This window comes from Phyllopteryx taeniolatus, chromosome 9 (genome assembly GCF_024500385.1).
Source record: "Phyllopteryx taeniolatus isolate TA_2022b chromosome 9, UOR_Ptae_1.2, whole genome shotgun sequence".
In the NCBI taxonomy this organism is placed as follows: Eukaryota; Metazoa; Chordata; class Actinopteri; order Syngnathiformes; family Syngnathidae; genus Phyllopteryx; species Phyllopteryx taeniolatus.
Window position 1 is genome coordinate 17,758,308 of NC_084510.1, and position 21,002 is coordinate 17,779,309.

At 40.2% G+C, this 21,002-nt stretch overlaps 3 protein-coding genes across 7 annotated transcripts in view; 2 read left to right on the forward strand and 1 right to left on the reverse strand.

The window, feature by feature from the left end:
- Positions 1 to 185: 185 nt before the first annotated feature.
- Positions 186 to 1,422, forward strand: LOC133483655 (small ribosomal subunit protein eS26). Its single transcript, XM_061785153.1, has 4 exons — positions 186 to 342; positions 874 to 1,051; positions 1,138 to 1,268; positions 1,343 to 1,422. The coding sequence occupies exons 1-4, from the start codon at positions 214 to 216 to the stop codon at positions 1,376 to 1,378; spliced, it is 474 nt and encodes a 157-aa protein (XP_061641137.1). The 5' UTR covers positions 186 to 213; the 3' UTR covers positions 1,379 to 1,422.
- Positions 1,423 to 3,016: 1,594 nt separating this feature from the next.
- On the reverse strand, positions 3,017 to 12,128 carry LOC133483654 (zinc finger protein Eos-like). 5 transcript variants are annotated; one of them, XM_061785150.1, is made up of 8 exons: positions 12,004 to 12,128; positions 11,077 to 11,135; positions 9,340 to 9,444; positions 9,027 to 9,263; positions 7,905 to 8,072; positions 7,663 to 7,812; positions 6,030 to 6,161; positions 3,017 to 4,443 (listed from the first exon to the last, which is right to left on the reverse strand). In XM_061785150.1, exons 2-8 carry the CDS (start codon positions 11,114 to 11,116, stop codon positions 3,608 to 3,610), a joined length of 1,668 nt encoding a protein of 555 aa, XP_061641134.1. In that variant the 5' UTR covers positions 11,117 to 11,135; positions 12,004 to 12,128; the 3' UTR covers positions 3,017 to 3,607. The 5 variants fall into 5 exon arrangements, with proteins under 5 accessions (XP_061641134.1, XP_061641133.1, XP_061641132.1 ...); XM_061785149.1 differs by having other exon boundaries at positions 9,731 to 11,135; positions 12,004 to 12,107; XM_061785148.1 differs by having other exon boundaries at positions 9,643 to 11,135; positions 12,004 to 12,107.
- A 2,260-nt stretch (positions 12,129 to 14,388) lies between these two features.
- The window catches only part of rhebl1 (Ras homolog, mTORC1 binding like 1), a 12,191-nt gene continuing 5,577 nt past the window's right edge, over positions 14,389 to 21,002 (forward strand). The window contains exons 1-6 of the mRNA XM_061785728.1: positions 14,389 to 14,827; positions 16,362 to 16,433; positions 19,459 to 19,526; positions 19,610 to 19,692; positions 19,879 to 19,935; positions 20,042 to 20,089. Of these exons, the coding sequence (XP_061641712.1) occupies positions 14,776 to 14,827; positions 16,362 to 16,433; positions 19,459 to 19,526; positions 19,610 to 19,692; positions 19,879 to 19,935; positions 20,042 to 20,089 (380 nt within the window). The 5' untranslated portion in view covers positions 14,389 to 14,775. The remainder of the gene's footprint in view (positions 14,828 to 16,361; positions 16,434 to 19,458; positions 19,527 to 19,609; positions 19,693 to 19,878; positions 19,936 to 20,041; positions 20,090 to 21,002) is intronic.

The following is a 21,002-nucleotide window of genomic DNA, read 5'->3' on the forward strand; positions in this document are numbered from 1 at the left end:
ATAAAATTTTTGTCATTCACCAATAACTTGTGTCCTTGTTGCACACAGCACTATTTTTTTCTCGCATTGATAACTGGAGTGATTCAACTACCCAGTGGTTACGCGCATGCACAAACATTGATAACCTGCCGCATCAACAAGTTGTTGTTTTTCAACTTAATATATAATCAATTTAAATATATATTTAAAACTATGTAATATCAGTATTGTAAAATGTTACAACCAATATTTCTTTTTTTTTGTTATGTGAAGAATAATTTGGTGCCCTGGGAGGAGCGGAAATGCACTACTTTGCGCTGCACAACCTCTTCCGGTCCTCTTTCCAGCTTCCCGTACAACATGGTGAGTTCACCACAACGGTAGTCGTTCGGTGAAAAACGAAATAAATGCATATATTTTCCAAAAGATGACTCCACTTTGCGCTTTCGTCGTTAATAACGTCACAACTCCCCACTATTATGTGTCATATTGTCGTTTAAAGACCACTAAAACATTTAAAATTGTGTCCGGGCCTAAATGCTAGCGGATAACGAGCTAACATCGCCGTGCATGCTCTCCTGGTAGCGAGCGCGGAATAAAACTGAATCTTATAAAGCGATTATAAGTGACGTATCCTGACTGTAGCTACGAAAGTAGAAATTTTTTTTTTTCAGACCATTGATGTACATTATATCTTCATGTCAATGGGTTAAGCACAGGGTTTGTGTCGGGACGCAAAGTGGGTCGTGTTGTCACAGTTTAAAACGTGGAGGCGTTGTGTTTGTACAGTAGGTGGTAAATATGTAGTTATTCTGTTAAATGTACACTTAATGTGAATCGTGTATAACCATAGTTACACCTTGAAATAAATCTAAATGTTGTTTTGCATTTCAGACTAAGAAGAGAAGGAATAACGGTCGTGCCAAGAAGGGCCGTGGGCACGTGCAGCCCATCCGCTGCACCAACTGTGCCCGCTGCGTCCCCAAGGACAAGGCCATCAAAAAGTTTGTCATCAGGAACATTGTGGAGGCTGCAGCCGTTAGAGACATCTCAGAGGCCAGTGTCTTTGACTGTAAGGGTGTTTTCTTGTTTGTATCACATATGGCAATAACATGTTCCACTGCTAATGTGCCGCCTCCTTCCTCCTCTTCTGTGTAGCATATGTTCTACCCAAGCTCTACGTGAAGCTGCACTACTGTGTCAGCTGTGCCATCCACAGTAAAGTGGTGAGGAACCGCTCCTGTGAGGCCAGGAAAGACCGCACACCGCCACCCAGGTTCAGGCCCAATGTGAGGAACCGCCACAAAGAAATGTTTCTCATACTTTGCAAACACCAATTCTAACTTTTTTTTGTTTATTATAGGCTGGTGCCCCAAGAGCTCCTGCAAAGCCCATGTAAATGTCATGCTTTACTCCTGAGGAATAAAAGTCTTTCACAAAGTCTTCCAAGTTGTTGATTTATTTTTTTATGACTTATTTACTCAGAAGACAAGAGAATAAGGTATTGACTTTATTTGCAGTAAATCCTTACAGTACAAAACTTACAGTAGTTAAGATAAAAGTAGTTAAATGCATAATTCCATGATACATGTAAGAGTTTGCATTAATTTAAAGCAATATCAATTCATTTACAGGAATTGAGAGGCTTACAAAAACATCCCAAGTGTTTCAAAAATCAGACATTTAACATGGAGTAGTTGTGGGCTAAGGACTGGTCACACATGCACCAGGGTCTAAAAGCACAATTTAGTCTAGAACTGTACAATTACACCACCCACACCAAAGTCAAATGGGGATAGGTAAGACCCAATATTCAAATTTGAGTAATGTGTTATTTTCTATTTTTGTTATTGATATTTTGATACTTAAAAGCCACCAAAGTTTTCATCTCTGCAGGGAGTTTTCTTTGGCTCTTAGCAGCAGCATTATAGCCGATGGACGTGGTAGTAAAAAGTGTAAATTAGTTCTAGAAAGGAGAAAGCTGGTGGTGGGCACATCACAAAGCTGGACTCTTGTAGCACAGGGTGAAAAGTTACAAAACTAATATAATGAAGGCACAATAGTACTAGACACAGGAAGCAAACCAGCGGAACTTACATGGGTGTTTTCAGTTACATCAAAGCATATAAGCAGGAACTTGTTTTTCATATTTAAAACATTTCTTAGTACAACAGTCTGATCACTTTGAGAAAATTACTGATAGTGAACCTTTGTCTTCTGTTTCCAGTTGTGCTTGACCTTGTTTTTTCTTGTGGTTACTTTTTGAGATTGTATATAAACACCACCAAAGTTCACAATGTAAGTGCAACATGTCCATTTGTATTGGAACCAACCACATAACTAATTTCTGCTCATTTGACCATGACATTATACAGTCATGAAAAGGGCATCTGTGAAGTCACTGTCCCAAAGGTTTTGGAAAAGAAAATACATGGACATGTCTACACAAATTGCTGATCATCTACAAGGTTTAAATCTGAGATCTATTTTTTTACAATTGCTGCTTCTCTGTAATTTCTTGTCGGAATACTGTTATGCTTAACGTTTTGAAAAGTGAAGCTTGAGTCAGAATCACTTTTCCATTTCTGTTCATCTCACATACAATTCAAAATCACCTTCATATAACCACAAAAGATCCTATTGAGGCATAACAGCATTAAAAAAAATAAGTGCCGTCGACATCCAATCTCAAGTTGAAGGCTTTGTCGTGGGTAAATTGACCTATTTTACATTTACAATAATAAAACTGGAAGATTTTGCTCATGTGTGTGTTATAGACAAGTTGAGATCTTAAATTCTTTGGTAACGCAACTTGAATTTGTAGATTTGAGGACATGACTGTTGGTTCATAGCTTTAGCTCTCGTCATTACATTTCAGTTACGATGAGGGAAGGCACAATACAAACAGATAATAGCCAAGTTTTAACCAAATTTACACGAGTTGCAGATTTGACGTAATTTACATCATCAAGATCCTCCCACCTCAGCGGCAGTGATGTGTTTCCCCATATTTTGAGAAAAATGTGCAGCTTGTGAATGAATTCTATAAAACAGTTTAATATAATCAGGTTATTCTGACAAGTATCAGTGCAACAGAAGCATTTATAGAACACATAATTAAAAACAACAGACACCTAACACAAGTCAAGTCATCCAAGTAAAGGCCTTCATTTGTACACATTACACTTCCTACTTCCCAAAATAAAGGATTTCTCACATCCATACACTCACTTCCATCACTAGATACAAAACAAAAAGTGCATTTATGCTTCACAGACAACTTTTAAAACACATCTTGTGGACTTTGACCTGGCTCTCGAATTTGGTCTGCACTTAAAACAAGGACTTAAACTTGACAGTGAAAGTTAATATTTCTTCCAATGAGGTGGTCTTCACATTTAACCTTTTTGGATGAAGAATCTGTTAAAGTGCTGAAGAGTTTTCAGGTCGGATTGGTCAACCACAGTATGTGCATCAGGTGTGAATCCTGAATATGGGCGCAAGGCACATGTGTGGATGGGAAAGTGCATGTTCAAAGACATTTTCAAAGTGCATTATGATAAATAATAGGTTTCCTTTGTGCTGTGCAGACCAAACCAAGCCAGGCTGAGCTCGTCAGGACTGTTCCTCAGTCGAGGCTGTGCTCTCCACGGACGATGTGTGAAGAAAACTCGTAGCGGTCTTGGCTCCTGTGGCCACAGATGTTACACTCGAAAGGCTGGCGAAATCCGTGGCAGCCCATGTGGATGGTAAACATGACATGGTCCAGAAAGAGCATACGGCAGTGGTCACATCGGAAGCAGCGCACCGTTCGCCCCTCGCCGTCTACCACTCGCAGAGTCTCCCTTGAGGTGGACGAGGGCGCCGTAGGTGAACTGGGCATCGGGGCGAGGCCAGGGGGCGGATGGTGACCTCCGTCCTCTCTTTTCACCTCCCTGTCTTTGGCGTGGCCGGGGCTGTGTCTGTCCCAAATCTTGTTGTGCAGAATAGGAGCGGCGTTGTGGAGATGATGCCCGTTGTTCCTATGCAGAGTCGGCACAGGAGCGGTGCTGTTGCATGGTTCATCCGGCATGCTCTCCGTGTCCGTAGAGTCCTGGCAACCGTTGCTGGGGGAGGTTGCCTGACTTTGACCCACGGGCAGGTCTTCGTGGCCCTCCGCCGCCTCCCTTCTCCCCACACCCGCGGGCCCCGTGCAGTCCAGCCTCAGGCCAAGAGGGCCAGGCGCGTAAGCTGCGCCGTGCATCGATCGGAGTTCAGATAAATATGATGGGCGAGTGGTGGGGTGATGAAGATGCTGCGGTGTGTCTGCCATCCCCCCTCCTGCTCCTCCACTGCCTGCTACGCCTGCATACTCTCCACCAGGAACGTGTAAACCTTCCAAGTCTCCTGGATGTATCTCTCCATCTTTGTCCAAATCAGCACTAAGCTCGTAAGGTGCATTTCCACGATGTATGTGCTTCTGTCCTGCAATTACAAGAGACAATTCTATTACACTGGAACATGGGGCAATGGCATCGTTCCAAAATACACTACAGTGGAATCTTGATAAAACAGATCCTGTAAGTGCTTATGATTAACCCCAAATAAATTTAATCTGTTTTAGTAGACTTTTAATGAAATATTTTTTCTAGTAGTACAAAAAATTACTTCTATTTTGAACTGTTAATTATTCCCTCCACCTTGACTAAGGCCCCAATTCTAGTTGAAGAAAAATAGCCGCAAAAGATGCTACAACCAGGATTCACTGTAGGTATGATGTTATGTGGGTGATCAGCATAGTGGTTGCATCAACCCTAACCTTGGAAATCATGGCCAAAAAGTGTAACCTTAGTTTCACATTTTTCATTTTGCAAAAACACACTTGAAATCTTCCAAACACATGTGGGAAAATGTGTTGTTGTCTTTTTAGTATGATTGGCATGAGCTCAACCCTGCTCATCACCAAAAGAACACCATCCCAACAGTGAAGCATGGTGGTGGCAACATCATGCTCTGTGGCTGATTTTCTTCAGCTGGAACTGGGGCCTTAGTCAAGGTGGAGGGAATTATGAACAGTTCAAAATACCGGTTAGTGTTGGCATAAAACCTTCAGGCTTCTGCTAGAAAATATAAAAAAGTTAGGAAAAGCCTACTAGAACATCTGAAAGTTATTTGGGGTTTAATCAGAAATACTTTAAATTCTGGCAGGTGTGTGCTGACTCCCACTTAAAATGAGTTTGAATGTGATTGGTTAATTCTGAACACAGACACAAACCCAGTTATGAGGGTGTGCACACTTGTGCAAACACATTATCACAGTTGTTTAATTTTACTTTCCCTCTCCAAAAGATGAGGGGAAAAAAGACTGAGTCATCCAAATTATAGCTGGAAAAGCTTTTGCAATTGTCGTGGTTTCATTTTTTATGTAAGAAAATCCTGGCATTCCAACAGAGACAGGAGTGTGTAGAGTTTTAAATCCACTGTTCAGTAGAAATTCACAAACTGAACAATAAATTTGGTGATGTTGTTTGACATCCAAGTAGTTCTAATTTTGGAATTACAATTCCATTTTCCCACCGGATGTAATGTACAGTGAACTAATTCTCAAGTATCCGCATACATAAAACCTTTGTTAACCGTACAGACGATATTACCAACTACAATACTAATAGAGGTTAACTATAATTAAACTAAAATAAAATAAAACTACTCACCGTCTGATGACGCCTGACACACAGAGGAAACAGGAAACAGTAATCTGAAGCACCAAATGATTTGCTTATGTCAATCATGAACGCATCATTGTTTGACTTTTGAGGCATATTTTTCCAGAGCATTTTGGTTGAACTCCAAATCGCACTGCTCTTGGGCCATTCCACTTTGGAGGTTCCACTGTACAGTTTTTTAGCAAACTAACTTCACACAACATGATTTGGAATGCCCAATGTACATCCTGAATTTTGGTTTCAAATCTGTGAGCCTTATTCGCAAAGCTGGTTTTCAAATTATTAAGGCATAAACATGAAGCAGCTACTTTCTCAGACCTCACCAAACCAAGGCCAAATGCTCACCTACAAATTTTTGTGGCATGGATCTTTTGCGTTTGGTGACGCTGCCGGCGAGCCGATCAACAAATGTCATCTTGTCTGAGGAGGTATGAAGCGGGGAGTCTGGCATGTACTCCATCTCCCTAATCTCCTCTCCTACAAAACACAGAATATATAATATTTGCTCTGGTCACAAATCCTAAATAGTCCAGCTAAATTTTCCTACCAAATCAATGTTTGCATGTAGTGACTAAAAGTACAGTACGTTATTATAGGGCTAGGATTATGGTAGTTTGTATTTCAACACGCTGCCATTTAATTTTGATACATAGCTTCAACAGAAATTCTGCATTTGTAATGATGAACTCAAACTGACAAAGTATTGTAGTTTGATAAGTGTATAGCAGGTCTGCCTCACAGTTCTTAGGTTCCGGGTTAGAATCTTAGCTGCGGCCTCCTGTGTGGAGTTTTCCTGTTCTCATTCAGACAATCAGAAGTGGGCTTTATTATCAACATTGTTGATACAGCTCTTGTACTGGTTCTCATTCGATTGTGCACCTAATGACGTGTATGAGCAAGTGTTGGGTACTATATAGACAGGTGTATCTTAGTTGTAAATTATACTGAGTATTGTGGAAAACTAGTTTAGTCTCTCAGTCCAAAAAGTGACTCATATATTCTATAGATTCCCTACAAATGGAGTTTAATATTTCATGATTTAGTTTTACATAATTTTGATGAGGGGGAGCATGCTTGATACCTAGTGGTTAGCATGTCTGCCTCACAGTTATGAGGTTCTGGATTCGAATCCCAGCTCTGGCTTTCCTGTGTCAAGTTTGCATGTTCTCAACATTCTTTCGTGGGTTTTCTCTGGGTGCTCCAGCGTCATCCAACATGCATGTTAGGTTAAACGAAGACTCTAAATAGGTGTGAGTGTGAATGGTCGTTTGACTATACTGTATATGCCCTACGAATGGCTGGTGACCAGTCGGGGATGTACCCCACCTCTTGCCCAAAGTCTGATATGATAGGCTGCGGCTCACCCGTATGAGGATAAGCAGTATGGAAAAACGGATGGATGGATGGATCATTTTGATGATGTTAGCAAGCTGACATCTAACAAACAACCAAAATTCACCACCCTTAAAGTTAGAATGTTACATAAGAAACAATCAAAAGAGATTTTTTTAAAAATGGTTGGAAGAATTGGGTCTTTAATGAATCTATTCAACTCTAATTTTGAATGTAACTACTAAAATGTATTTATCAGGGATTTACCGATACCATTTTTTAGTAGGAGTACAAACAAGTATGTATATTTGAATACTCGCCAATACAGAGGTCTGATAGCTTCATGACGGGGCTCGGTGCTTGCCAGACGGTTCGTACGGCTGCCCACATTGCCACCCAAGCCGAGCAGAGCATAATTTGCACTGAGCTACAAGTTTACCAAGTTTACCTTGAAGTATCTCCTCATGGCTGACAAGCTTCGTATATATAAGCTACAGTATATGTCAGGCTGCTGAAGTGGTATCGGTGTATTTGTATAAGTACAAGTACTGTACAGCACCGAGATCGGTATCAGTGAATCCCTAGTATCTATTGAGATGTGTGTGTAATAGGATACGGAATTGTGCTTTGGATGAACCATGCTCACCTAGATGCTGAGCACTATTAGGCTGCTTTGACTCCACACTCTGTAAGTAGTTGTAGCAGCGTTCAAGATGCTCCTCCAAAGTGCTCTGTTGCTTGTAACTGCGACCACAGTAACTGCACTTATATGGCTTCCCGACAGTTGGAGAGGACACTGGAGCCAAAGTGGAAGGAGGACATTACTTTTGTCACCATACAAAATAACATGGGGGCTGCACACACTTATTAGGCCTAAGTATGTCCTACCAGCGTGAGTGCGAAGATGGCCGGAGAGCGCGTCTCGTCTTCTACAGGCATAACTGCACAAAGGACATTTAAAGGGCTTCTCTCCAGAGTGCAGCTTGATGTGACGGAGCAGGTTTCCTTTTTGAGTGAAGGAGGCACCACACTGATTACACTGGAATGGGCGCTCACCTGTACAAAGACCAAATGGTTCTTAACTATAATTCTAAAGCTGTAGATGCCCTTAAGGTATCGCACAGTACAGGGTAATAACAGGGCAGTCATAATAAGTGAGTGAATAAAACCACATCTATCACCGTGGGCAGGCCATAGGGAGGTGTGCCCGCCCACCAAGATGCTTATGCCTCCCCATTTGAGGCACAAACAAGGCACACGAGGCATAAACAAACTTTTTTTAATGTAATGTTTATATTATTTTATTACAGTAGCTATTTCCGTGTTTCGTCTAGTGTTGAGTTCTTTCTCGCTGCGACATTAAAAATATAAATAAACAATGGTGTCATTTTGTTCGATTTATGGCCAATCTCATCTACAACAGCCCATCACGGCCTAACTAAAAATAATGTGTATATATAATTACGAATGGTTTACAATGGTAACAGTCTGAACCTGGAACAGGGTTGCTCCCATTAATGCCATTACTTCCTATGGGGAAATTTGTTGAATTTCAAATAAATAGTAGTTTGGCAAGCATTCCTGAACGGAATGTGCTCGATTTTCGAGGTTTCGCTGTAATTGCTCCACCCAGTAGGTTAGTAAAGTAGTTTCACCAATCTTAAAAATAAATGTCATAAATTAGTCAAAATGTAAGAATAAGATACAACTTTGGCACAAGTTGACATCTCAACTGCTGTTAATGCTCCAAACTGTGTTTCGTACACATAAAAATACTTGCAGTAGACTCACCGGATGAGGTGTTATAAAGCCAGAGCACTCCAGTGGGAAACATAAAGTTAATTTTTATAATTATCTACACTATATGCCATCATATACATATTGATTCAGCTTTTCCATTCAAAACCTAGTCATAAATTGCATATGTGTTTTAAATACCTATGCATTCACAACATGCCAGTTGTGTCCTCACAAAAAGAATGTTATTTCACATATGTAGCCTTTCTTTACCTGTGTGGCTGCGTTTGTGCACCATAAGAACATTGGGTCCAATGCAGATCATTCCACAGATGTCACACTTCAGCTTCCCATTGGGGAGTCTGATGTTGTCATGATTGGCAAGCTCCCTGTAACCAGGCGCCTCCGTTCCCTGATCCACACCACCTTCCTCTACATGTTCCACTCGCTCGTCGTCGTTACTGGGACCGGGGTCTTCATCACTGTACAACTCCACTTTAATGGAATTTGCTACAGGGGTGGAAAAAAAAATGTCATATTTCTTACAGGGAAAATGACGGTAAAGTGTCCAGTATTTATCACTCACCACTGAGGGAGCGATGAGGTGAGGTTTCCTTGCTGTTTGGGGTGCTTACTGTTGGACCGCCGAGGCCCCCAGAAAACTCTCTTTCCATTGAAGAGTCTCCACTGACTGCAAATACACAAAACATGATTAAACTTACAACCCCAATTCCAATGAAGTTGGGATGTTGTGTTAAACATAAATAAAAACAGAATACAATGATTTGCAAATCATGTTCAACCTATCACTGATTGAATACACTACAAAGACAAGATATTTAATGTTCAAACTGATAAACTTGATTGTTTTGAGCAAATAATCATTAACTTAGAATTTTATGGCTGCAACACATTCCAAAAAAGCTGAGACAGGTGGCAAAAAATACTGAGAAAGTTGAGCAATGCTCATCAAACACCTGTTTGGAACCTCCCACAGGTGAACAGGCTAATTGGGAACAGGTGGGTGCCATGATTGGGTATAAAAGGCGCTTCCCTGAATTGCTCAGTCATTCACAAGCAAAAATGGGGCGAGGTTCACCTCTTTATGAACAAGTGCGTGAGAAAATAGTCGAACAGTTTAAGGACAATGCTCCTCAACGTACAATTGCAAGGAGTTTGGGGATTTCATCATCTACGGTCCATATCATCATCAAAAGGTTCAGAGAATCTGGAGAAATCATTGAATGTAAGCGGCAAGGCCGAAAACCAACATTGAATGCCTGTGACCGTCGATCACTCAGGCGGCACTGCACCAAAAACCGACATCAATGTGTAAAGGATGTCACCACATGGGCTCAGGAACACTTCAGAAAACCAATGTCAGTAAATACAGTTCGGCGCTACATCCGTAAGTGCAACTTGAACATCTACTATGCAAAGCAAATGCCATTTATCAACAACACCCATAAACCCCACCTGCTTCTCTGGCCCCGAGCTCATCTAAGCTGGACTGATGCAAAGTGGAAAAGTGTTCTGTGGTCCGACGAGTCCACATTTCAAATTGTTTTTGGAAATTGTGGACGTTGTGTCCGCCAGGCCAAAGAGGAAAAGAACCATCCGGACTGTTATGGATGCAAAGTTCAAAAGCCAGCATCTGTGATGGTATAGGGCTGTGTTAGTGCCAACGGCATGGGTAACTTACACATCTGTGAAGGCACCATTAATGCTTAAAGGTACATACAGGTTTTGGAGAAACATATGCTGCCATCCAAGCAACGTCTTTTTCATGGAGGCCCCTGCTTATTTATGCAGGACCATGCCAAACCACATTCTGCACGTGTTACAACAGCGTGGCTTTGTAGTAAAAGAGTGCGGGTACTAGACTGGTCTGCCTCCAGTCCAGACCCGTCTCCCATTGAATATGTGTGGCGCATTATGAAGCGTAAAATACGACAACGGAGACCCCGGACTGATGAACAGTCCTCAGTTCCCAAACATTTATTGAATGTTGTTAAAAGAAAAGGTGATGTAACACAGTGGTAAACATGACCCTGTCCCAGCTTTTTTGGAACTGTTGCAGCCATAAAAGTTCATGATTATTTGCTCAAAATAATAAAGTTTATCAATTTGAACATTAAATATGTGGTCTTTGTAGTGTATTCAAATAAATATAGGTTGAACATGATTTGCAAATCATTGTATTCTGTTTTTATTTATGTTTAACACAACGTCCCAACTTCATTGGAATTGGGGTTGTACAATGTTACTTGTGGGATGAAATGATGCAGTATCTGCACTACAGTACAATAAATGAATACCTGACCTGACATGTAAGACTGGCCATTGCAGTCATCAACGTCCATACTAGATTTAGGCCCAATACTGAAATGGCAGTTATGTCCACATGAACACCCTCTTTCATTCATCCATAACATGACTTTATAAAACCAAAATGTGTGCTAATGACGTTTGACTGGTGGTTCCATCTACAGAATTGGAGAAACTTACAATGACTCAAACAAAATATTTTCGACAAAGGGTTAAACAAAGACATTTGACTGTACAATTAGCAAATTCAGATTTTAATACAATAAAAAGATGTTGAGAATTGCCAAATCGTTATGAAACTGGAATGACCGATTGCTGTACCTGTTTACTAGCAGCTACACGAGAGTCAACTTTAATATTAGCGGCTACAGATCAGCTGATCGACTCACTCTGAATTGTCTTGACACCAATGACAAAGTCATCGAACACTAATGTTCCATCAATTAGTCATCATTTCACATTGTGACCTCTCTAGGATTCGTATGCATCTCCGTAATTCACGGCGTTATAAGTGTAACTTAAAATCTAAATTTAATCACCAGTCGGCCTTGGCGGCGAAGGCTAAGCTAGGTTTGCTGTCCCCAAACGTGAGGCCAAGGGCGCTCAAATCAACACTACGACGTTGCGATTTGTCACGATCGCTCACTGAACACCACGGATTAAAAACTATGTAGGTAACGGTGAAATGCGGATTGTTGACATGCGTAACAAGTGATCACAGACTGACAAAATGCTATATTTAGCTCACTACATGCTAACCATGTCGGCCAGTGTTTTCCAAATGGTTGCTATGGCACCCGCAGCCTCGCCGAATGCTATGTCGAGACAACTACATAGCGAGCTCTCCGCGAAGCACTGCCCGAGTCACGTAAGGGCGACCGACATTTAAATGAGTCCACTCCCCGTATGTGTGCTGTATTACCTATGCCTGGCAAGGGCGACGAGTGAGGTTATTCGGTTTTTGCATCTGCTTGTTTGGGTTTATGACGACAACATTCCCGGCCGGCAGCACTACCTCAGGCGCCAAACTACTTCCGGTTACAATTGGTGAATCATTCAATTAAATAGATACTCAAAAACGTCCTCGCATGTATTACGTTCTTCTTATTATTGTACATATATTGTACATGACTCAGTTATTTTCTAAGTGTGGTACGTGGGCTATCTCTAATGGTACACGAAAGATTTACTGAGTTAAAAATACAAATTAAATTTACAACATTAATACATAAAATGTATTCCAATTTATTACAATTAAGCTTTTAGCTATGCAGACAACCTGTTTAAACTTTTTTTTTTAATCAAGTACAGAACATTTGTTTTACTTTTCAAGTACAGTAATTTTTTTCAAATACAGTTCAGTTGTATTTAACTTTTAAGTACAGTCCATTACACTTGGATTAAATCTTTAAGAACTGTTTGTTTTTAAACACTTACGTACATTTGTATTTAACTTATCTGCAATATATTTTAATCGAATCATTATAAGTTCATTTTTTTCTTTTCCAATATTTCAACCCTGTTAATGTTGAAACTGCCCATAATGTTACAATGGTTTACAATAATAAATTGATATGTAATAGATAGGAATAAAATCTGCTTCGTTTTCCATGAATGAGCTTTATTAATGTATTTTAATGTTGGTCATTATGGTGATATTTGGAGAGCAAAATATTTTTTTAGGCAGTACTTGGTGTAAAAGGTTTGAGAACCACTCATATGTTCTGTATCGATGGTTCTAACTGGACCCCAAAATAATTTACACTAAATGCTTCTTTTTGCAACGTATAAATGGGCACCATATCTTTGGCAATGCTTAATGCAACTCACTCTGCCTTCTACCTGGCTCCTTTCTTGTCATACGGAAAACAATGTTAAATTTATTCTGGTCATGCTGCCATGTGATTTTGATTGATTGATTGATAGATTGGTTGAGGACTTATAAGGTTTAACATGAGCCAGGAAGCATTCACAAAAATGACATAAAAGATTCTGAGAACCAAGATATTCCCCATCCGTGGCCTTTTTGAGAACTGTTTGAGCTACAAGAATGCATTCTGTCTTGTGCCAACCTAAAAAACAAGTTCCTGGTGTTAAGAAAGTCTACGTCTTATCTGGAAAAAAAACCCACACACATTCAGGTGAAGTGTATTTTAGCTTTTTTTGTTAGTCATTGCACAACGTTAGCAAAGCAACGCTCGTTACCTTTTAGTACAAGCACTATGAAAGTAAAAAAGATTTTTATGAGTTGGTTTAATACTTTTACTTTTCCTTAAGTCTTTTTTTTTTATATCTGAACTTAAACAGTTCAGGTCAAATAATTCATTTTGACATATGACGGCAATGCAAATACCTTAAATGTCATTCTTTCACCCTGAAATTAGATTACTTTTCCTAAAGTGACCCCAAATAAAATGACAATATTGAAAAATGGCATTATTTTGTACAGGTGCTAGAAGGTTTTTATACACCGAGGCTGATCAAATTTGACCTGTGTCTACTAAAATGGATTTTAGATTTGTGTGTCAAATCAAATCAAGGAAAATTGTGGTAATGGTGAAAAATGTAGAAAGTGTGAAAATGTACATTCTATAAATCTATGTATTTTTTTGTGGACAGTGTTCAGGGGGTGGGAGTCTGAGAACTGTCTGTGTTCCACCACAGTTGCACAGGTGCCTGCAGAAACGTGCACCTGTTGATCATTGAACAGGCATGGGGGAATCTAGTTGTAAAAGTCCAAGTCATGCACAGTATATATGTATTTTTATAGGACAACGTAGATGGTGTTCACGGGGTTTGAAACAGTCTGAGAACTGTTTGTGTTCCACCACATTTGCACAGGTTCCTGCGGAAGCATGCACCCGTTGGTCTTTAAACGATGATGGGGAGATCTCAAAACATTGAAAGTGTAAAACAGAATAAAGAGGGTCATACTAAAAATAAGGAACATAAGTCATACAGAGGTCATAGATATGTACTTGCAAAAACAAGCGCTGTATCTGCAATGTAGCAAATGAAAATACACGTTCCCTTTTCTCCAAAAGCTGATTAAAGACTAAGCATTCATTTAGTAATGGTAGACAGGCTGGTAATACATTTTGGAAAGATTAACATTGGGCCAGCCGGAACATACTATGCATGGGTTAATTAGTACAGCGTGTGAATCCTTTTGTGACACTTTGTTGTCGTGCCTGGAAGGGTCGAGTTGAAAGCAGTGCCAAACATCCATCACAGTGGCCTGCAGGGCGCCGAGAGCGGCCCCTGGTGCCACGTCGTAGCTTTGCAGCACTTGTGACGTAAGATCTGCTTTTTACGACGGTGTGCTTACACAATGACACTTTCCGTTACTTTAGCCTGCTAGTTGTAACCGCGTTGGGGGGGGGAAAGGGAGCTTATTTCGAAAGCTGTTCAAGTTCGGGCCATCTTTTTAAGATTTCGACTTATGATCGACATCGTACACTGTACTGTACTGGACTGAGAAGAAGCAATCTTCCCCGTGGAAAAAAAGTACAAGGCGTACTTCCTGTGGTGAAACTGCTTCGAGCTGGTAAAGCAGGCCCAGCGCAGAGCTCCCGGAAAGTTTGTTGTTGTCACGTGACGTGAGACGAATGTGGCGATAAAAGTTAGTTCAGAGCGTCAAACTAGCTTCGCGTGCTACAACAGTTGATAGGTCATCGACGCCGTCTCCGCCGCAATGCCTCAGCCGAAGTGCCGAAAGATTGCTGTGATCGGTTACAGATCTGTAGGTGAGTAAAGCTCCCGAGATCGTGCTCTCCCTGCTAGCTAGCTATAGCTCAGAGGCTAAAGTCCTGCTAACTGGCTGGCTAGCAGGCGAACGTCCTGGTTTTGTTTTCCTCGTAGCAGGCTGACGTCAGCAACATGCGTTCTGTGTTGACATAGTACCATTACACATGTGTTTTTTCCCTCTTACAAAACCTACAAGTGGACCTTCAGCTGTAGCCGCGCATAATGTTCAAACCCGGGGTGTGATAAAACTTCCGTGACATTCCTGTTAGGCTAAGTAAAGCATAATACGTTCCTAACAACGTGTATGTCCCAAAGTAAATAAGTAGAAGATCCCTATGTTGATCCATATCCAGTCTTACAACATAATGTTCATATTTTCCGATATTTATCAGCTTTATGTTCCATTATGTTGGTCTGTGTGACAGCTCTTGGAAAGATGATTCAGAATCAGAATCATCTTTATTTGCCAAGTATGTCCAAAACACACAAGGAATTTGTCTCCGGTAGTTGGAGCCGCTCTAGTACAACAGACAGTCAATTTACAGAACACTTTGGAGACATAAAGACATTGACAAAAAACAATTGTGCAAAAAGATTCAAGTGATATAAGAATCTCTGAATCTTTAAAACCGGTGAAAATGTACCAATTTTTTGTTGAATCTGAGTTTCAAACTTTAATAATCTTAATCACAAGGCTGGTGTCATTAATTGGAAAGCTTGATATACACAGATATATTACATATTATAATGATTAACTTAAAATAATTGTAAAAAGCTAAGGGACCAGTTTTACAAAAAAAATGGTCAGGATCCAAACAGAGTTTGCAGATGGCAGTCGGGTGACGTGTGGTTAAATTTGGCACTCGAATGTGCATGAACAAAAAGAAAATTAAGAGCGAGAATGAACCGACTCTCCACAAGTTTTAAAAATACATAGTAAGGAATAAATAGAGCACAGTTAATAGGCATTTGTAGTTGATAACATTTATTAAATTAGTGTTCAAAGTGACAGAAAATATGAGCCATCGTGATGGGTTAGACTAACATTACAAAAGGGACCTACCTAACCAGCGGTGGGTCAAAAAAACAACAATTTACATCACATTTGGCAGAAGCCCAGAAAAAAATATAACAAGGATGCGTTTATGGATTTTAAAAATTATATTACTCACCTTGAAGTTTTTGAGGGGGGTTTGTCAACTGTAAAGCCGGGAAATGTTGTTAGAGTATTATAATGCATGTAGTTACTCTTTTGAGAAATTTTGAAGTCGTGCTACGACACATTTTCTACATCAATAACGTTTTCATCGCTACTCAAATTGCGCGATCAAGAGTGTAGCTCGTTGAGTGACCACTTCCGACATCCAATCAACGGCGGATGCACACATACCTACATCTTGTGTGTAGCTGATATTTTTGGAGTAGTCTTTTCTTTATCCTGATTTGATTGCAGTTGTTAAACTGTTTTATGTGTGTTAAATACTGTTATTAAAGCACATGGTAAGTTACAGTATGTCCATTTTCCCTCTGCAGGAAAGTCATCTCTCACAATACAGTTTGTGGAAGGACAGTTTGTCGACTCCTATGACCCCACAATTGAAAACAGTAAGTTTCACCATGTAGTATAGAATTGAATTACCATGAGCTGTAAAATTACCACATTTCCTCATCGAATGACGAGATTAATTTAATGATGTGCAGTGTTTCCCAACCTTAATTGATCCAAGACATGTTTTACAGTAGAAACAGTGCACCACAAAGCAAAAATGTCCCAAAAAGCATGTACAGGGGAACCTCGATAAAATGGACCCCGATATAACGGGTATCAGATAAAACATACCGTTGTGACTGAACAATGTGTTCAAAAGTAGTTTCCATTTGTCACTTAAACTGCCATTGACAAAGTCTGTTAGTTCCAGAATTGGCTGCTGTTGTTTACTGGTGCTGTGGCACAATGCAGGCAGAGAATATCCGGGTCACAGATATAGAAAAAAAAAACGTGCCAGCCATGTCATGATGGAAATATCTATTGTCTATTGTACATAGACTTGTAGCGCAGAGGAGCGAGAGCGGCATGGTGGCAGTGTTAGCTCTTAGAAATAAAAGTCTTTGGAGTCTGGAACATGCTATTTTTGGTACAGTAACAGTTTTTTTTGTTAAGCCGCTCGCCTTTGGCATTGGATTAGGAACTAGAAAGCAGACTAATTCCTCGCGGCACATGCAAGCGACTCTCCTATGAAGAATACTGTACGTAAACAATGTCACCATGAATAAGCACACCGGCGTGGTAAGTTTGGATTTAATGTGAAACTTTCAAACATTTTCAAGCTTTTTTTGTATACATTATTTACAATAACTTTGTACTGTACTGCAGTGCTCACCGACCTTTTTTGCACTGCGGACCAGTTTAGAGTAGGCATTTTTTCCCACAGACCGGCTGTCAAGGTGTGGCGCATATATATATATATATATATATATATATATATATATATATATATATATATATATATAAATTAACACAACCGGCTTAAACACTAATGTTAAATACAACAACTCAACGCAGAATCAGTGTGAGCCTTGGGCTTGTTCCTTATGTCCATTCTGCTCCGTAGTTTTGTCTTTGTTACCGTCACTACAGAAAAGCCCGCTTCACAAAGATAGGATTTTGGAAATGGTAGCAGCGTATTCAGTTGATCCCTTTTTCTTTCAAAAAACTCCGTTTATGTTTTAGTCCAGAGTGCTTGGTCTCCACTTGTCTTTGGCTAGCTTGTCGCCACACACAGCATTAGGCAGAGCGGACTCTGTGTGTGAGAGTTAGCTGTTGAGCTAAACCCGTATTTTAAGTAGGACTCCTGATATTTTCTATTAAAATAAGCTTTCTTTTTCTTTGAGGTCGTACGCTCTTCTTCTGGCTCCTCAGGTGGCCTTTTTCCTTTTGAAAAGAAGCTCGCCAAAACATTTGGTTTTTTTTACTAATTTTTGCTAGTTTGCATCCTTATTTTTAGTAACGTATCACATGACCGACGTGCAGTTTAGTGTTTCGTTTGGGAATGTTTTGTTCAAAAGAACGACTATTTTCAGTGAACGTAATGAACTGAATCAGTTTATGAAATGATTGGTTCTTTGAGCTTGGCCGCCATTAGCGAGTCGGCTGGGAGCGGAAACAGAAGTGTTCTGTGCAGTCTTGACTTGTCAATTGAGACGCACAGCAGTTGCGGCGGCGAAGATCCGGTCAATTTTCAAAATAAAACACATTTGACACACGAAACGGAATACAACGGAAATGATATAAATTGGTCATTCTTTCTATGCGGCCCGGTAACAAATGCCTCACGGACCGGTGGATGGGGACCACTGCTGTAGTGGACATTGTAGGCCACAAAATGAACCTACAAAACAATAATTTTGTACTATGTAGTCATATGGATGCATATGGCCTAGAAAAGAAGTGCTTCAATGTAACGGACAATCGCCTTTATCGGACGACTGCATTAGTCCGTTCTATCGAGGTTCCACTATACTGTATACTGAAATAATGATGGTCTTGTCTCTTGTACCTTGACACAAGAGTGGCCCGACTTAAGAGTTTTTCAATATAAACGCTGTCGCTAGGTTTATTATTATTGTATTGTATTTATTTATTTATTTTGCTTTGACTTGCCACCTATTATTTGAGATATTAATGCTAGATGATGGCATGGACCCCAATTCAAATCACTTCGCAACAAGCAGCAGTTTGACAGATTTTTTTATTTTATTTTTTTAATTTTTATTTAACCTTTATTTATCCATATCAGGCAATTGAGAACAAATGCAATGCCAATCTGACAGGAGAGTAAAACAAAACAAAATAAAAGCAAAAACATGTATGAACAATTCTTCAAAAAGAGGCTGTTTATTGCCACTCCCATGAACATAAAACAAAGAGAATTCCACTTTCTGCATTTAAAACAACCATATAACTGTTTTAGGATTATCTGTCTTAATGTTAACGCACATTGCAAAATGCCATAGACGGGCGACCGAAGGGCATCGCTGTCGACGCTTTAAAACCGTTTAAACAATGGATATTTGAACACAAACGGCGGTAGCACATGTAGTCAGACAAAATAGCAATACTCATTGGCATATATTCTTTATCCTGTGCGGAAAACAGTTTATCATTGCATCTTACTGAGTCACTTATGAACCTGTCCCTTGTTTGTGTCTGTATGTCTGTATTACACTGGCTTCTGGTAGCCAGGATGTGCACACCAGAAGGAGTATAACGTGGGGCCATAACTGAGTAATGGCCTTTAGTGGTAGCCAGTAAGATACCACACTTAAATTTATTTAGGACTGTTGTGACGTGCCTCACTGGTGGCTCCGCTTTTGGCTAGCAATGGCGTAAGCAACATAGTTGTAGTAAAGGTAGTAACAGCCACCGAGTAGAACAACCTGTATTTTGTGTGGGTTTCCCCCACCCCCTACAGGGGACACAAGGTGGTGGTTTAATTTGATTCCAGAGTGTGACATACACACTACCTAGTGATTAATTGAGGCACGGTGTCGATTAGTGTGGAGGCCACTATCTGAGGAAATTCGGTATTTAAAAAAAATACTTTATAAACTTGTTAATTCCCCTTCCCAGCATTCAATAAAATGGTCAGCGTCAATTCTCAAGACTTCAATCTTCAACTGGTTGACACTGCTGGACAAGTGAGTTGTGTGAAAATCAATGACAACTTACAAATAATGTGTCCTGTGCCTGAGACTAATATGTGGCATTCTATCAACTGCAGGATGAATACTCAATTTTTCCACAGTCCCACTCAATGGACATCCACGGCTATGTCCTTGTTTATTCTGTGACATCCATGAAAAGGTATGAAGTTGCCTAATAAAGAATGTAACACACCAATAAAAATGAAAAAAAGCTTTTTGTTTGTTTGTTTTTTACCTGAGTTCCTTTGTCATCTCAAGTTTGAAAAGATCATGATGTATTGAAATCAGGCTTTATATCTGAGCCAATTATGATGTGATAAAATAGCTATGTATATTCTCTGCTCAGTTTCGAGGTTGTTCAGGTTCTACATGACAAGCTGCTAGACATGGTTGGAAAGATTCAGTAAGTTTAAACTTTTTAAGTTAAATACTTCCAAAATTGCCCCCTCCCCACAAAAAATACAAACTAACATATTTTTTATGTTTCAATGTAAATATTTTCTATTTAGAGTTCCAACCGTTCTTGTTGGGAACAAAAAAGATCTCCACATGGAAAGGTAAGAACATTTCTACTTGTTTTAAAATGTTTCAGCGGACTTAATATGTCCGTGTAAGAATCGGGACGTATTTAAGTCAGTTCCATTCGCCAGACCTACTATTATTATAGTTTGACGAATCTATTTTAACCAATATAATGTTTGGGGGATTACAGTTGCCTTTTCTGGTCTTTAGAGAAGTAAATATAACTACACAGGAAATGCACAGATCAAACTGGGCCAATCAAATCTGTTCATTCATAGCAGCTTTCCAAGCGGGTATGTTGTGAGGTAGGTAAGCAGTTAGGAGAGAAATCCAAGGAAGAAAGTTCTAGGTGAATAGATAATGCCATCCATCCATTTTCTGTACTGCTTATCCTCACGAGGGTCGCGGGCGTGCTGAAGCCTATCCCAGCTATCTTCGGGCGAGAGGCAGGATACACCCTGAACTGGTTGCCAGCCAATCACATTGAACAGATAATGTTGTACATTAAAGCATGAAAAGGGGAATTAGTTGTTAATGTTAGTTTAAATTGTTTTTATCAGAATATTTTTTCTAATTGTTAAAAGCCTCTGGTGACTGGAATATATTCCACCGGATCGTCGCAGGACTTCCAACATCCATCCATCCATTTTCTGAGCCGCTTCTCCTCGCTAGGGTCGCGGGCGTGCTGGAGCCTATCCCAGCTGTCATCGGGCAGGAGGCGGGGTACACCCTGAACTGGTTGCCAGCCAATCGCAGGGCACATAGAAACAAACAACCATTCGCACTCACAGTCATGCCTACGGGCAATTTAGAGTCTCCAATTAATGCATGTTTTTGGGATGTGGGAGGAAACCGGAGTGCCCGGAGAAAACCCACGCAGGCACGGGGAGAACATGCAAACTCCACACAGGCGGGGACGGGGATTGAACCCCGCACCTCAGAACTGTG